We start from the raw sequence: 18,206 nt of genomic DNA, 5'->3' as shown, positions 1-18,206 counted from the left end.
CAGTTCTGTACTAAAGACGCTAAACAATTTTACAAGTTCCTTGACTTGAGAAATTGTTAGAAACATAAGGTCATCAAATGACCATCTTCACATTGGCTCCAATAGAGCCTTGCCATCCAGAGTCTATTATTTATTGAGAACAAATTCCTGCCCTTCCTTTGCCAAAGGGCCTCTGCGGCACAGCCCAGTTCTCTAGTTCTTCAGACTCGGGACCACAGGAAGCCTGGTGCAAGCAGATTAAGGCTGTGCTGTCTGTTGATTCTGACTATACCTGTAATTTTTATTTTATTTTATTTTTTTATTTTTTGCCTCTTCCCTTAGATTCTCTCTGTGTCACATCACATCATGGCTCAGAAATGTCACATCGCATCACAATGCCCTTCCTCACATCCTGAAGGCACTGGGTACTCACGTGCCCTACTGCCCTGCAGTCTTGTGAAAAGATTATTTCGGGAAAGATTATTTTGGTGGGTCTGAATTTTAGTTCTGTTCTCATTTAGCCCTGTGACCTGGGGCGAGTTACCTAGCTCCTCTGAGAAGCTGTTCCCGTGTTGGTAAAGTGAGGATAGTAATACTCCCCACGTGGGGTGGCGGTGAAGATTAATTGAGAAAGTACAAGCAGAGCTTGCAAGCCTGGCCTGTCACAAAGCCCTTGACATTGCTGATTTCCTTCTCTCCTCTCTGCAGCTGCTGCTTCCTGGAATGGCAAATGTGTTCCAGTGAGCTCATGGAAGACCATCTGAAACAGCCCAAGAAAAGTCAAAATGTAAAGGCAACTTCATCCTCAGCCAGACATAAATAAACTTACTGGAACTAGTCTAGCGCTGTGAAGCCTTATCTGGCCCCTTACACGCTGTGGCAATTGGATGGAAAGAAATTCATTGAAAAGATGACAGTACACGGATAAATGTTGACTGTGTTTCTTTCCTTTTTCAGTTTCCTTTTCCTTTGAAAACTCTTGCAGAACTTTGAGACATGCTGCTTTCACCTTCCTCTTTTATAGCCATTCACACCCTTCTTTCTATGCTGGTTGGTGGCTGTGAGCTGCATGAGCTGAAAGGCAGGCCAACCCCAACTATGAGGGGCTGCCATTTTACACTTATCGGATTAAATTTTTGTGTCCTCTGTTGAGTTGTACATGTGGAATCTGAACTGTCTGGTCAAACTGGCATACTGGGACATTTTGGTGGGGACTCAAGCCTGATGAAACTTTTCCTAGGGACAGGAGTGAGCTGGGGGCTAACAGTACAAAGGGAGAGCAGAGTCAGTCCCATTCTGCTAATGATCCAGAAGTCTTTCCTTGGAACTTGGTATTCTTTTCTCAAGCAGAGGGCTGAAGAAAATTGGAGAACTGATATTCTCATGCTTTTGCCTCCTAGAGTGAGCCACACTTAGCAAGAACAACGGGTGGCTCAGAGTCCAACCCTCACCCCCTCCAAGTTCCTTGACTCCAGAAATTGTTAGAAACATAAGGTCATCAAATGACCATCTTCACATTGGCTCCGATAGAGCCTTGCAATCCAGAGTCTATTATTTATTGAGAACAAATTCCTGCTCTTCCTTTCCTCTGCGGCGCAGCCCAGCTTTCTGTAGCATCCTTCAGACTCAGGACCACAGAAAGCCTCGTGCAGGTAGGCTTATAAACACCTACGGGGTCTGGTTCAGGTCATATGCAGCCATCTGAGTGATCCAGGAGGGCTTCATGTCAGAAGTCATGCCCAAGGACTCCAGGATGTTCTCATTCACTGCATGGGAGGGAAGGGAATGAAGAAAGGTGATTCCAAAGAAGCCGAGGTCTGGGTCATTGGGTGATCATGGTTTATAGAAACTGCTCCTCTGGGGGGGGCGGTGTTTCCATTCTCTGTCACCCAGTGGACCTGTGCATCCTGCCTTTTTTTTTTTTTAAATTACTCAAATGAATTTATCACATCTGTAGTTGTATAATGATCATAACAATCCAATTTCACAGGATTTCCATCCCATAACCAAAGCACATTCCCCACCCCACAAACTGTCTCCTCTGGAGACCATAAGTTTTTCAATGTCTGTGAGTCAGCATCTGTTCTGCAAAGAAGTTCAGTCTGTCCTTTTTTTCAGATTCCACATGTCAGTAAAAGCATTTGATGTTGGTGTCTCATCATATTGCTGACTTCACTTAGCATGATAATCTCTAGGTCCACTGTGCATCTTGCCTTGACCTCTAGGACCAGAAAATCTCCATGGTTCTTTGGATAGAGGGAGTCTGTATCAGTGGTTCCCAGATTTTTCTTTTTTTTTTTTTTTATTTGACGTGGTGGTGGTGGTAAATTGCTTTGGCATTGCCAAAATAGAGCATTAAGAAAACCCCCAAAACTCCAAATGCATCTAGGGTCATTATTTATTAATAGAAATGATTTTTTTCTCAAAAAAAAAAAGGTTGAAGGGTGAGAAAAGCAAAATTTCAGGATAAAGGACCTAAATTTTAAAAAAAGTAACTAATTCCCATCGAGGACAACCTAGACATAAAGAGTTCAGATCCAGACTCTGATGCTCTTTATGTCCTTTGGGTAAAGCAATTAATTATTTCCCTGCCCTCTGTCTTATTGTTTCCAAAATGGGGGAATTATGATAGCTGATTTCAGAGGGTCCCTCAAGGCTCTAACTTTCTTTGAGCTGCTATTTCTCTGATTACAATGTCAAAGATAGAGATCTGTTTCTATCACTTCTCAACCACCTGTTTTCTGTAACCCTTCATAATAAATGTTGTTTCATCAGTTTCCCCATCTGTATCCCAGCTAACAACTCCCTTCCTAGGATTTGTGAGGGCTTGTCCTATCATACAAAACCCAGTAATTTTCCCACTAGTCTGGGAGTTTCCCAGGATTTTCTGCCAAAGATTATTTTGGCGTCTAAAAACTTTTGGGAGCTTTCTGTCATCAGTATTATCGTCAAAAAAAAAAAAAAAAAAAAAATTTTTTTTTCTTAAGTTGACAAGGAAAATTACTGAATAAAGACAATGAAGACATGATTACTTAATGGGTAAAAGTTCAGACAGTATATGAAAGAGCTGCACTGTCCAAATTTATAAACACATCAGGGAGCTGGGATGCAGATGATGTGATTAAAACAGCAGCTTTGAGGGCAACATATTGAAGGGGTAGTTAGTGGACAGCGGGGCCAGTACCTCCCTTCTAATCAATCCAGAAAGCATCATGGAGAAAACAAGATGACTTGGGGAGTTGGAGTGGGGGAGGGCAAAAGAGGGCAGACCTCAGAGAATGTCAAAAAACGTTCCACAGGAGTTCCCGTTGTAGCTCAGTGGAAATGAACCCGACAGGTATCCATGAGGACACAGGTTCCATCCCTGGCCTCGCTCAGTGGGTTAAGGAGCCAGTGTTGCTGTGAGCTGTGGTGTAGGTTACACGCCTCTGCTCGGATCCCACGTTGCTATGGCCGTGGTGCAGGCCAGCAGCTATAGCTCTGATTTGACCCTTAGCCTGGGAACTTCCACATGCCGAGGGTGAAGCCCTAAAAAGCAAAACCAAACAAAACAACAAACAAACAAAAAAAGTTCCAAAGAACATAGCCTGACATCATACCGGTTTTTCCTCCACTGGCAGCGATGTTGCACCCGGAGTGACATTTAGCAATGTCTGGAGACATCTTTTGGTCACCACGATCTAGAAGGAGGGTGCTGTTGACATGGAGAGTGTAGAGGGCAGAGACCCTGCTCCACGGCCTGCAAAACACAACTGCCCCACAACACACAGTGTGGCCCCGCAATAAAGAATTATCCAGTTATATGTCTAGATATTCATGTTGCAACAGAACAAAGGGTGGGGGAAAAAATGTAATTGTAATGTATACATGTAAGGATTACCTGACCCCCTTGCTCTACAGTGAGAAAATAAAAAAAATAAATAAATAAAATAAAAAAAAAAGAATTATCCAGTCCAGAGTGTCAGTAGATTGAAATTGAAAATCCCTGAGGGAGAGAAAACTTGGGATCAAGAATGAGATTAGGAGCCAGAGGACATTTAGCACAGACGTGAAAAACAAGGATAGTGCTAAGTTTGCCATCAAGAAGGAGAGTGAGGAAGTGCTGCACTCCTGTTTGAAATCTGCTAACCTCTATCTTTCTTAGGCTCCAGAATCAGTGCTGGGAACACGGATGACCCAGAACCCAGCTGGGTCTGTTGCTGCCCTGTGAGCAGAAGTGTGGAGTGGTGGCGGGGAGCAGAGGCAGCCACTGCCCTTCCGCATCTCTGGCTGGCAGCTGGGCTGGGCTGCAGACTGCTCTGAAAGAGTTAGAATGACAGCAGTGAAGTCACCAGGCATAGAGGCGAGGCAGGCAAGGCAGATTTGCTCCTTTTAGATATGTAAACCAAGGCCCTAACCCTAACCCTGAGCTTTTCTGGCTTTGAGTATCTGCTCCTGTTAGAATAAGGCCACTTCTCTGCTGCCTGGGTTTAGCACATACAATCCCTCATCTAAAGCATTCTGGGTAGTTAAATAAAGCCAGGGTAGTGAGGCAGTCCCAACAGATTTTCCTCCTAAGTTCATTCCCTCCTAGTGCCCACTGCCAACCTCCTCACTCCAGTCATACTGGCTTCCTCCATCAATTCAGGAACACTCTTGCCTCAGGGCCCTTGCACAAGCTGCTTGCTCCCCTTGCCTGGAATTCTCCCCACATCCACATGGCTAACGCCTTCATACACTGCAAGTCTCTGCTCAGATACCAGCTTCCCCACAGGCATACCCTACCCACCCAACTCAAAATTACAACCTACCCTTCACACACCTTCCTTACCCCATTCCCTGCAACCTTTTTTTTCTACAGGACTCATCACTATTTCCAATGCCATATATTATTAATTACATATATATATTTAATTAATTCATTGTTTATCGCTCCTCACCTGACCATCTGAGTATATACTTGAGGTTCGGAATGCTTTGTTCACTGATGAATCCCAGATTGAATAGAGTGCTCAGCATAGATAGATAGATAGATAGATAGACAGACAGACATTCTGCTTTAAATTTGTGTGCCATGGGTATTTATTCCATTGCTAGTGGGCTTTATAAATTAATGTCTAAATAAGTCTTACAATTATATAATTAATAATACAAATTGCACTGAATTTGTCCACTAAAAATGATTATCTTTTTCAGTGCAAACATTTTATTATTATTATTATTATTTGTCTTTTTGTCTTTCTAGGGCTGTACCTGCAGCATATGGAGGTTCCCAGGCTAGGGGTCGAAGCAGAGCTGTAGCTGCTGGCCTACACCACAGCCACAGCAACTTGGGATCTAAGCTGCGTCTGAGACCTACACTACAGCTCATGGCAATGCCAGATCCTTAACCCACTGAGTAAGGCCAAGGATCGAACCTACATCCTCGATGATACTAGTCGGGTTCATTAACCATTGAGCCACCACAGGAACTCCAGTGCAAACATTTTAGATATACAATTTTGTTAACTCTCCTTGGGCCTGCCGTTTTTTAAAATGAACAAGGATGGAAGCCAGCAGAGCTTCCATGTCCGTGTCCCTCACTAATAAATAAACCCAGAGGGCTACCCGCAGTGGTGTAGCATTTAGAATCAACAAGCTTCCAAACAGGGTGGGACTATTTTGTTTTGTTTTAAAGCTGCCCTTTGCACATAACATATGGTTATCTTAAGAGACCAATGAAGCAATCAGGGAGATCTGAAGCCTGGGAACAGTGTGTTCTTTGAAATCCCTCTGACAGCAGCAGACAGTCCCTCCTTCTCTCAAAGCATCCTGAAGGGGAAGTATGTCGGCTTGGACAGTAATGAGACAGGGTGGGAATTCCCCCTTCCCTTTGGTCTGCTTTACAGACAAGCTTCATGAGGGTGAAAGATGGGTCATTTCCATCCACAGATGCTTTAACTTGAAGCCAAGGCTGCCTGGGAAATAAAATATTGGCGCATGAGTGAAGCAAACTTTCATTCCCTCCAAAACAGAATTTTTATAAAAACAAGGGGCATTCAAAATTGCCGACATTTAAACACTGCTGTTTCATAGTGTCACCGATAGATGGCAGCACGCGATCCACCTTTCTTCAACAAGGAGTAGCTTTAACACTGCTTGTCCCCTCGAATGTCCACTGCTTAGTTCTTCAGCTCATCTGAATCTCTCCGTGTAATCAGACAGCAATTTAGATGTACAATAAAATCTTGGGTGTCCCCCCTCCTCCCTGTCTAGATTAAGCTTTTTGGTGACCTCAAACCATAATCAAGCCAACTGTGGTTCTGTGACCTGGAAAAAACAGCGAGGAAATGAAAAACAAACAAAACAAAAAAAACCATACCTTGAGATTTTCAAGGGAGAATGAGATCACGGCAAACAAGCAATTAGAAAAGTAAACTGGGAGCTAGTTATGTTCAGAAGTGTCGAAAGGCAGAGGGGGCAGTTTTTGTGACTTGCCTTTTTAGGATCGCTATATCCAAACACAGAGAGCTGTATCATGAACGCTCATATAGGAGCGATGTCTATGTAGCTGACCACTGCAGTTCCTTCCAGTTCCAAACATTTCTCATCTGTGACCAAAAAAGTTCCAGAGGATAAGTTTTGAATAGAATAAACTTATTTTCCCTAGAAAATACTTCCCTATCAAATACTATCTTTGGCCAGTATTTTAAAAACAAACCAAAAAACCTTCATGTAAACCAAAATATTTAACAGAAAGAAAATCAAAACCTAGTGGACCTGCCCACTAGAACAGTGTACTTTAAACTACAGGTCACAATTGATTGCTGTTTTGGTAACTATGTAGGCCATGACAAGCATTGTAGAATATATTACAATACAATACAATATGCTACTATACAATGCAATATATTAAAGTGCATCCCTGTGTAGAGGGTTTTAAAGTAAAATTTCTTGCTCTGAGTCATGGCCAAAGAAAACTTGGAAAACTCAACCTGCTTTCAACCTGTGTATTTTCTAAAGTCCAAAGCGAATAAGCCCCACGATCAAAAAATCAAATTTAACAAATAGAATTTAGGGCGAATCTTGAGTGGCATCAAACACCAAGTTAAATTAAAGCCCTCCTCAACCACTGGTATGCAATTACAGAGAATTAGACCTTTTATCGTCATCATTATCCATATATCCACGATTTTCCAAAACAATTTCATTTTGGAAAAATCTAGCCACAGGGTTAAACTGCTAGGCCAGAAGTCAAAACTTAAATGTCTAAATTAGCTGGTCAGGTAAAACAAATGAGTGAATCAGGTCAGGAGCAGCAAGGGATTGATTTTGGATTTTATGGGAAATATGCAATTTTTTACAGTTAAGTAACATTTTTAAAAGGAGAAATGAAAAAGATATTTTGCTGGGCAGAAAGCAGGCCTGCTGTGGATTGACTTGTATGCCCCCATCACTAATTCATATGTTGAAGCCCTAACTCCCGATGTGATTATCTTTGGAGACAGGGTCTTTTAGGAGGTAATTCATGTTATGAAAGATTATAAGGATGGGGCCCTAATCCAATAGGAACAGTCGTCTTATAGGAAGAGGAAGAGAGAGAGATCTCCTTATGCACAAACCAAGGAAAGACTATATAAGCACATGGCAAGAAGATGGCTGTCTACAGGCCAGGAAGAGAGCCCTTATGGGGAATAGCACCAGCCAGCATCTGATCTTGGGCTTCTAGCCTCCAGAACTGTGCAAAATACGTTTCCGTTGTTTCAGCCTCTCTCAGTCTGTTGTATTTTGTTCTAGCAGCTGGAATATTCTAATACAAGGCCTCAGGGCCAGATATGCCCATGGTTCTTAAAGTTTGCAACCTCTGCCCTGGGTATACTTCAGACTGAACTGTGCACAGCCTCACCACCGGTGATTTCCTGAAGTCACTCTAGGTGTCAGTCCTCACAAAGGCCTTGAAGTCTCAGGACATCTGTGACAGACCTTTATTCGCTGAACAAATATTTCTAGAGTATGTGATTAAACCTAGTTTGACGGTGAGTAAAGTGGGGAAAAGAAAAGCTACTTTGAGAACATAGAGAAAAAAATGTGACCCTTTCCAGAAGAGGTGATCTGCAGAGTTTCAGAATGAACGTTCCAGTCGTGCCCCACACCCTCCGACCTGGAGAGGGCTTGATACCCAGCTGGAGGCAGGACATGGGCTACAGGCTCTGGCTTTCATTGTCTTCTTCCTGTTCCAAGTCATCCCCCCCACCCCCATCTTAGTGCAATTCATACATTATTTGGTTTAATCCTCATGGTCTTTAGGGTTCCATCCATTTTTCAACAATTATTTATTTATTTATTTATTTTTGTATTTATACTTATTTATTTTTGCTTTTTAGGGCTGCACCCGCGGCATATGGAGAGTCCCAGGCTAGGGGTCAAATAGGAGCTACAGCTGCCGGCCTTTGTCACAGCCACAGCAATACCAAATCCTTAACACACAGAGTGAGGCCAGGGATCGAACCCACAACCTCAGGTTCCTAGTCGGATTCGTTTCCGCTGAGCCACGATGGGAACTCCAACAATTATTTTTTAAGTGTTAACTTTGCGTTAAGGACACATCTAGGTGCTGAGATATGAACATGAAGAAAATGGGTGAAAATTCTTGTGTTCACGGCATTTCTATTCTAGTTTGGTGAGACAGAAGATAAAACAAATAAATAAAACATATGGTATGCTAGAAGGCAGTAGGGTGTATTTGCAGTACTGTTTCAGAATACTAAATTCTGTGCTGGAAGGAAATAATTGGGATGGATGAACCATATTTAAGCACTGGTAAGTCAATTAGTAATATATGAGACTTGTTAGAAAGATAAAGTAGAGCATATGTGAATGAACATAAGTGGGAAGAAATGGCAGGGCCAGGATGCCTGATATTCCTGACACTAAAATATATGGAAACACTCTGCATTTGTGAGTTCTTAACTTGGCCACCATTTGGAAAATTCATTCTGATCTCAAGTGATCTTTGCCCCTGAAACTCGAGAAAAACCCTAGGTGCTTAGCAGGCGAGTTGCCAGGCAACAGCTATGGTTACCTGCTGCCTCCAGACCCCTTCTCTGTCCATCATCAAGTTCAACTCTGATCCTGGTAACAATCAGGGAAGGCTGGTGTGGGAGAGAAACAGACCTCTGAATATTGTTGTAGTTGTGGATGCAGGTACAATGGCTCTTTTACCCATTTGCTCACTATGTCAAGCCTGTCAACTTACCCCCCCCCCCATTCCCCCAGAGCTAGTTTTAATTGATTTAATAAACCTTGTGATTCAATTACCTGAATTCAATTTGTGAGCCTTTCTGGGAGACCTTGCCTGGTTGTGGACTTTTGGGGCTGTCATAGCAATGAAATTATTTCCCGTGTGACAAAGATGAAAGGTGCTTTGGCATCAAAAACAGAAGGGATATGGGGAATATTTTAAATGAAGTGGTCAGGAAAGGTCTGATTGAGAAGGTAATATCTGACCAAAGACTTGAAGGAGTTGAAGAAGCAAGACATGTACATACCCTCAGGAAGATCCATCCGGATGCAGACAAAACAAAGAGCTCCAGCCCTGAGCTCTTCTGGGGAGCTCCAGGAACAGCAAGGAGGCCTGTGGGAGGTAAAGTGAGAGGCAGCACAGACCCTATCTGGAGAGGCCCTGTAGGTCTTTGTGAGAACTTTGGCTTTTACTCTAAAATGATTGCCATTGGAAGGTTTTGGATAGGAGAGTGGTTGAATTTATATTGTAACATCATCAGTCTGGCTGATGCATACTGTCAGGGAGTGGGGGCTGAGCTTGGAGGCCAGGGAGGAGACAGTTGCAATGGTCCAGGAAAAAGGTGATGGTAGCGCAGACCAAGATGGTGGCAGTCGTGGTAGTGAGAGGTGATGAGATTCTAGATGTGTTCTGGAAATAGAGCCATCTGGATTTGCTATCAGATTAGATGTGGGGAGTGAGAAAGGCAGGAGTCAGTGATGAACCCAAGGATTGAGACCTTAGCAATAGTAGATGGAGATGCCATTAACTGTAAGATGAGGATGTTAGGAGAAGTTAGTATCATTTTATCAAAAAGGAACTGAAACTTAAATAACTTATCCAAACTCACATAGGAAATGAGCTGTTCAACTCAAGAATCAATTCAAGTTAGGTCACGTTTCCAAGCTCAGGCACTTTCTCTCAGCCCCCTAAGTAAAGAGTACACAGGGAGAGGGGTACAGGGCTCCATGATATCCAAAAGCAGAGCATTCCTGTGAAAACTTTTATAAGCTGAAATGGCATAAAGCCAAGAAGCAATTACCTTAGGACACCTCTTGCCGATTGGTGCACAAAATACATGGAGATAAAGCCCAGATGCTCACAGACACCTTTCGCAGCCATGGCGGCTTGATGCTGAGATGCTGAGTGTAGTTCCTGGGGAAGGAGCTTGGAGTTGCCAGTTCTCACTGCATGGGTAAGGTCTGTCAGGTCCACTGCAAAACAAACACTGAACACTAGCTTCACTTTTTGTCCCTTGTCTTAAAAGCAAAAGTCCTCATCAAATTTCTTCCAGTTAGCAATAACAAGTACCAGTGTAAGTCTTCCATAAAAGCAAACTGACATAAAGCTAACTTCCTTCCTTCCTTCCTTCCTTCTTTCCTTCCTTCCTTCCCTCTCTCTCTCTCTTTCTTTCTTTCTTCAGCTGTACCTGTGGTATATGTATGGAATGTGAATTTCTGAGCAGCAGCTGTGACCTACACCTCAGCTGTGACAACATCAAGTCCTTAACCTGCTGTAACACAGTGGAAACTCCTGAAGTGGGTTTTCAAAAAGCTGGGCATACCTGTGTACAAAGAGCAATGTGAACAGAGCAGAGAGAACTACCAATTCTGACTGTGATGGGGGAGCAAAGATTTCAGAAAGGAAAACTTACAGCTTGGCCTTTAAGGGTAACCAGGTCTAGGGGTGACAGGGGATTCCAGCGAGAAAGCAGCATGAACAGGATTGAGATGGGGAGAGTGTGGTGAAAATTCAGAGAATCACAATCTCAAGGTGGGGTTACACCCTTTCATCAATTTGACTTTAACTCAAAGTTTAGCTTAAAAATCTTATCCCACTCTTGGTCATCTATCCGGACAAAACTCTACTTAAAAGAGACACGTGCACCCGCATGTTCATTGCAGCACTACTCACAATAGCCAGGACATGGAAACAACCCAAATGTCCATCGACAGATGATTGGCTTCGAAAGATGTGGTATATATACACAATGGAATACTACTCAGCCATAAAAAAGAATGACATCATGCCATTTGCAGCAACATGGATGGAACTAGAGACTCTCCTACTGAGTGAAATGAGCCAGAAAGACAAAGACAAATACCATATGATATCACTTATAACTGGAATCTAATATCCAGCACAAATGAACATCTCAGAAAAGAAAATCATGGACTTGGAGAAAAGACTTGTGGCTGCCTGATGGGAGGGGGAGGGAGTGGGAGGGATTGGGAGCTTGGGCTTATCAGACACAACTTAGAATAGATTTACAAGGAGATCCTGCTGAGTAGCATTGAGAACTTTGTCTAGATACTCATGTTGCAACAGAACAAAGGGTGGGGGGGAAAAATGTAATTGTAATGTATACTTGTAAGGATAACCTGATCCCCTTGCTATACAGTGGGAAAATAAAAAAATTAAAAAAAAAATCTGACCTCAGTTTCTCTTCCATATGGATCCAGAGCAATCCTCAGGGATCAAGGAAGAGCCAGGTTTTTATTTTCCAGGATTGTGCTGCCTATGCCTGCTGGCCCTGCTTGTCTGATACCAACTATTAAAGAGAGATGACTCCTGCTGTGCAGCGCTTCCTGAGCCAATTGCAAGTGGATAGCCCAGGTCAGCAGCTGAAATTATTTGTAAACATGAGGGTAATCTGAGGGTCCTGATCTCAACACTACTCAGTTTTTCAAGTGCATTAGATTCATGCAACCCCAATTCCGTTTGAACAAGTCTGGAACAGGGCCAAGTTTGAGAATCTGAGGTTTTATCAAACTCCCCAATCATGTTGACATTGCTGTTCTCTGGATCACTTCCGAGGAGCAGGACCCCAGCCCTTTGCAAAGTGCACCAAAGTCAAGGTCACATAATGAAAATGCCTAGAAATCAGGACATCTGAAGTCCAGGCCTGGATGTTAAGTAAACAGCCTTTTTTTTTTTTCTTCTGCTTCTTTTTGAGACATACCTGTGGCATATGGAGTTCCCAGGCTAGGGTCAAATTGGAACTGTAGCTGCTGGCCTACACCACAGCCATAACAATGCCATATTCTTAACCCACTGAGCAAGGCCAGGGATGGAACCCACAACCTCATGGATGCTAGCGGGTTTTTTAACCCTCTGAGCCACGACGGAAACTCCAGTAAACAGCCTTGATCAGACATGAATTTCTTATTTTGAAGAAGGGAAAGGTATCATGTTTAGTTAGTGAAACTAAAAAATATAAACTCAGGAAAATCAGAAGGACATTTTTAGCTATCAAGAACTCAACTGGAGGTTTAAAAAAAAAAAGACCAAATGAGAGAGAAATCGCAAATTTGCCTTCAACCCCCAGGGCAGGATGAGCCAGGAATCCTCAGCTGGAGTTTGATCACATGGAATCCAGTTGGAATTGGACTCTGGCCTAAGCATGGATGACCCTTGTGACCTTTGGAATGGGTGCGCCTCCCAGATTAGGCATTTATGAAGGGAAGAGCCATGTGAAAATGAAATAAGTGTTAATTAGGGGTGGAGAAACTTGTTATCGAGCCAGGTATGCTTTGAGAAAGTTTCCAGAGGTATTTAGGACATGTTTGTGTAGCAGGGGGTGAGATCACGAGAGGAGGAATTTAATTGTGTAAAATGATGTCAGCGTGGTTCTGAGCTCCAGCCCAGCACACCTTTGTGACTGTCGTCAGTGTCAGTGTGGAACTGACAGCTTCAGTTACACAGTCAGGTACCTGCTAAATGATGGGGGATCCGTGTTGACTCTTCGGCTGTCTTGTTTTTATCTTCTGTTATCTTTGCGTGGGAAGACATTTACAGCTCATGGCTCCTGCCACCTGTTAGCTATGCAGCTGTGGACATAAACTGAATTTCACAGTTATCATCTCATCCACATGGTGAATGATTCTCAACACAGACCAGCAGTTACAGGCATGGACTCGGGAGGCAGGCTTCTGGGGCTGCAATCTACCTCCACTCCTTGTAGCTGTGTACCTTGGACATGTTACCTACCCTCACAGTGCCTCGGTTTCCTCATCTCTGAAAGCAAAGATACCAGGGGCACCCACCTCAAACATTGTTTGGAGGATTAACTGAGTTAAGAGTTGCAAAGTGCTTAGACAGGACTAAGGCGGTAAGTAGGATACAGACATTGATTGGATAAAATGGGGACTCATAGACCCTTAGAGGTCTACGGATGTATTTTCCGAAGGACACAACTCTTTTTTAAATCTTCACGTTAACTCCAGGTCATTCTCAGTGCATCTTGGATCATCTGGAGAACGCCTTGTAGCTGAGTGGTATCACGCTATTTCAGTGCCCTCATGTACTTTAGTAGTTTTAGCAGAAAAGTAGTAGAAGATTTTAGGTGCTTCCCCACTCCCAGTGGAAGAGGCAGGCTGAGTTCTGAAGCTTGGTTTGGGGGCAGACACTTCCATTCTCACTTTATAAGCAGATGGGCAACATAGATCCCATCTTTGCATGTATTTGTTTGCATAGTAGTAAGCACAAAATGAAAACATTTTATTCTTATTTCTAGCAATAATCACATTAGATACCTGATTAATACACAACAAAATATTGCTGCACTCTGGCCCGATCTACCTTCAAGTGAATAAGACAGATTTCTAGAATTATAGTCATCCTGCTTTTCCACAGTTTCTCTTTCCATGATTTGTTACCCTTAGTAGACCCAGGTCAAAAATATTAAATGGAAAATTCCAGAAATAAACATCTCATAAATTTTAAATTGTGCACTGTGGTGAGTAGCACCCTGAAATCTTATGCCATCCCCCTCCCTCCCTCCTGAGATGTGAATTATCCCTTTGTCCAGCTTATCCATCTCAAAATTACTACTTCCATTTCTTCTGTTGTTGTTGTTTTTGTCTTTTTAGGGCCACACCAGGGGCATATGGAGGTTCCCAAGCTAGGGGTCTAATCGGAGCTATAGATGCCGGCCTACACCACAGCCACAGGGACTTGGAATCCAAGCCACGTCTGCAACCTACACCACAGCCCACGGCAACACCGGATCCCTGACCCACTGAGGAGACCAGGGATTGAACCTACATTCTCATGGATACTAGTCAGATTCTGGAGCCACGAAGGGAACTCCAGTACTTCCATTTCTATTGATGAATTTCACAGAAGCAAATCCTGTATTAATGTGTAGGTTGGCCTATAAGCTCTTGTTGCTAAACCTTGTCATTTACTTTTGAGAACCCATGATTATTTCCTTTGTTTCTCAAAGATACATCCATTTTGTATTTTGTGAGATTATGCACCTGTTACAGATTATATTGGTTTATATATCTAACAAATAATAAATGAGGGCTTATCATGGACCCAATCCAATTCTGAGTGAAAATTTATGGTTCTTGACCTTACAATATCATGAGAACCAACAGATAAATACATTAACATACAAACACAAAGTTATTCTCTGCGGAAGAATTCTATGAGAACAGGGGTGGGAGCATAGGAACCTAATTTAGTGTGTACGTTTAGAAAGTCTTCTAAAGTAATATTTGAACTGATTCTTAAAGAATGCTTTAAAAAGTCAAGTGGTGGGCGAGTAGGTGGAAGGATTTCTTGGCAGAGTTAAAAGTAGAAGAGAACGTTGCAAAATGGAAAAGTCCATAGCACGCTGGAGAAATAATCAAAGGCTCAGTATGACTACAGTACAGTGAGAGCTTTCTGTGAAGCTGGGGAGAAGCTGCATCTGGCAGGGGTTTGGAGTATATGCTAAGGTCAACTGGAAGCTTTTGGAGAATTTAAACATTGGAGTGAAATATACCACTTTGAGTTCTATATGAAGAACAGATGACCAGGCAAGAGTGGAAGGAGGAGTTTAGAATATTTTTTTCTTTTTAGGTATGCACCCGCGGCATATGGAAGTTCTCAGGCTAGGGGTCGAATCCGAGCTGCAGCTGCCAGCTTATGCTACAATAACAGCTACGGCCAGATCCCAGCTGTATCTGTGATTTACACCATGGCTTGAGGCAATGCCAGATACTTAACCCACTGAGCAAAGCCAGGGATCAAACCCACATCCCCACAGAGACGATGTTGGGTTCTTAACCCATTGAAACACAATGGGAACTCTGGAAGGATGAGTTTAAAGTCCACTGCCATGGTCCAAGTAGTGTCACCTGGTGTCTGTCTCCAGCAGCTGACATTCGCATAGAGAAATGATGATGATTTGGATGGGGGGAGAGTGATAAAGAGAAAGGAACTCAATTTGAGATCTATTTGGAAGGTATGATCTGCAAGGCTGTTTTTTTTTTGCACTTAGAGTAGGGTAATGCTGGGTTCCTGGCTTGAGCAACCACTGGGTGATGGAAGAAGTGGGCGTTCCTGAGCAAGGACTTGTGACAAAAGAAAAAATGACCGGAAAGATATCAAGAGTGAAAGGCATCATAGCACCATGAATATATGCATACAACACCCCCCACCCCCCGCGCAATAAAAAAAACTCACATCGAAAATGAGTAGTAAGTAACAGACTGACTCATGGAAGACAGGCTATCTTTACTAAAACAGAAATTTCTGCTGGCAAAATCTTGAAGTAGGGCCATGAGTTTTTCCATACAAACTTACCCAGGTTAATTCATTTCCATTTAGTCAATGCCAGGGAGTTCCCTTCGTGGCTCAGTGGAAATGAATCTCACTAGTACCCATGAGGATGCAAGTTTGATCAATGGCCTTGCTAGGTGGATTAAAGATCTGGCATTGCTGTGAGCTGTGGTGTAGGTCACAGATGCAGCTTGGATCTGGCGTTGCAGTGGCTGTGATGTAGGCCAGCGACTGGAGCTCTAATTCGACACCTAGCTTGGGAACCTCCATATGCTGTGTGTGCAGCCCTAAAAAAGAAAATAAATAATAAATAAATACAAATAAAATAGCTAACACTTCCTGGCTTTAAAAGTAGGGAAAAAAAATTCTCTAGGAACGTATGCAAGATCTTAAGATCTACACAAACCCAGTCCTCTGGTATCAGCTTGCTCAGCATGATGTCATAACTATGACCTCTTGAAGAAGAATCTTTGTTGGAGATGATTTGTGTCTTATTGATTCAGAAAATGGTAGAGCCAGGATTGAAAATCAGGGGAAATGAAGAGATGAATTCTTATGTTAAATAAGACATTGATGATAAAAACAATCCAAAGGCCAAGTCTCACTTTTCAGCTTCAATAATTCTGCCCGACCATGATTTCAGAGTCACTGCACTATTGACCTATGCTTTCTTTACTTGAATTGTTTGGATGTGGTCATAGGCTTTGAACTAGAGTCTTTGGAATTTAGACATATTAGTAAGATTATAATTACAGGCGTTTCTTCAACAGTCTTTTCTATAGACTCTGAAATGATGGAGAAAAACTTTCTACTGTAGCAAGAAAAAGAAGAAAATAATCCCACCTAATTTGATTTTAGAGGTATTTGTCCAGCACTAATAATGATAGATGAAATCATTAGTTCCTATAGGGAAGTGGCTTTAAATATAGAAATTGTCAGCACTAAACTTGGCCATAGAACATGTGGCTTCTAACATTATATCTTTAATGTATCTGGGCTTAGTATAAATTATCTCTCACATGAAATCCTAGCCAAAGGTGCCTGCGGGTGAAAACAAAATGGGGTAATGAGAAATTGACCTTTGATATATCAGAGCCCCATTTTTGAAGTCATTGAACGTAGTGGTTCCAAGACTATCTGGGTTTGAATTCCAATTACCCTCCTACCAACACCAAGTTTCTAGCTCTGAGATCTTAAGGTAGGTACCAGTACTCTGACTCAATTTCCTCATTAGTAAGGTGAGGATAATACTTTATCTAGGAGTTCCTGTCACAGCTCAGTGGTTAAGGAATCCGACTAGGAACCATGAGGTTGTGGGTTTGATCCCTGGCCTTGCTCAGTGGGTTAAGGATCCGGTGTTGCCGTTAGCTGTGGTGTAGGTTGCAGATGCGGCTCGGATCCCACGTTGCTGTGGCTCTGGCAAAGGCGGTCGGCTACAGCTCCGATTCCACCTCTAGCCTGGGAATCTCCATATGCCGTGGGAGCGGCCCAAGACATGGCAAAAAGAAAAAACAAACAAAAAAAAAACCTTTATCTATAATTTGTCTGGGTTAAATGAGATACTATTCACAAAAGGCTTCCTATGACAAGCTACTTGAGTCTTAGCACAAACACACACTCTGGATAACCAGGCTAGAGATGGTATTCGTTTCGGTTTTTAGCTCTTCATGAATGAACCGCAGGAGGATGTGGTGACTTGATAAATGGGACAGCACTAAAGAGCAAATGTTTGTACCTAATTCTTTATAAAAGCATGCCTGGTTGTGTTATAATCTAAACTTCAAGAATATGAAAAGCCCCCCTATCTTGCAAAGGATTTGATAACACATAGATCCTTTTGATTCTAATTTTTACATTAGCTGATGGGTGATATCCACATTCAAGATGCTTATCCAATTTAAACTTTATTTCAGAAACTTGGAACAACAGAAAAGGATGGCTTGAATTTTTAAAATTAACTTAATATTAATCAGGAATCTGCCACATGCAAAGCACCTGCAGAAGAAATGCAAAAAGCCTGAAATATGACTGCTTCTACTCGAGTCGCCAATAGTCTTATGGAAGAGGTGAGTATTATTCAGAAAATAAACCAAGCTGGGTGATGGCAGTGCTGAATGCAGCTAAAATGAAAGCTTTCCAGACTCAAGGTCCAAAGAGGGAGGCCGGAATTATAGTCTAACAGCACTTTTAAGACCCAAGAATATGCCAGAAATAGAGGATCTTCTTGGGACCTGGGGCAGTATGTTAAAGACTGGAGAGCAGGTTTTAACTGAAGCAGCTCCAATGGTGAGACAGTGGTGGAGGGTCTATCTGGCTGGTCTTGGAGAGATGGACACATAATAGGAATATTTCTTTAGTACACGGTCTGATTTTTAGGAACTTAACTGTTTCAAAAGAGAGATAAGACATGTGTCAAAAATCTTATCATTTTGCTCCC

General features: G+C 42.5%; 1 protein-coding gene across 1 annotated transcript in view; it reads right to left on the bottom strand.

Annotated features, from left to right (window-relative positions):
• Nucleotides 1–906: 906 nt before the first annotated feature.
• The window catches only part of LOC106508840 (uncharacterized), a 34,867-nt gene continuing 17,567 nt past the window's right edge, over nucleotides 907–18,206 (bottom strand). Inside the window, exons 4-10 of the mRNA XM_085015868.1 lie at nucleotides 12,931–13,060; nucleotides 10,260–10,431; nucleotides 9,486–9,571; nucleotides 9,020–9,089; nucleotides 6,436–6,548; nucleotides 3,579–3,731; nucleotides 907–1,745 (exon numbers count right to left, since the gene is read on the bottom strand). Of these exons, the coding sequence (XP_084871994.1) occupies nucleotides 9,058–9,089; nucleotides 9,486–9,571; nucleotides 10,260–10,431; nucleotides 12,931–13,009 (369 nt within the window). The 5' untranslated portion in view covers nucleotides 13,010–13,060 and the 3' untranslated portion in view covers nucleotides 907–1,745; nucleotides 3,579–3,731; nucleotides 6,436–6,548; nucleotides 9,020–9,057. The remainder of the gene's footprint in view (nucleotides 1,746–3,578; nucleotides 3,732–6,435; nucleotides 6,549–9,019; nucleotides 9,090–9,485; nucleotides 9,572–10,259; nucleotides 10,432–12,930; nucleotides 13,061–18,206) is intronic.

The sequence above is a fragment of the Sus scrofa genome, chromosome 1, assembly GCF_054392235.1.
Source record: "Sus scrofa isolate SSC_HxYL_T2T_F1_AM1 chromosome 1, Sscrofa_HxYL_maternal_Yorkshire_Landrace_v2.0, whole genome shotgun sequence".
NCBI lineage: Eukaryota > Metazoa > Chordata > Mammalia > Artiodactyla > Suidae > Sus > Sus scrofa.
This window is presented reverse-complemented; position numbering and strand designations above follow the sequence as displayed.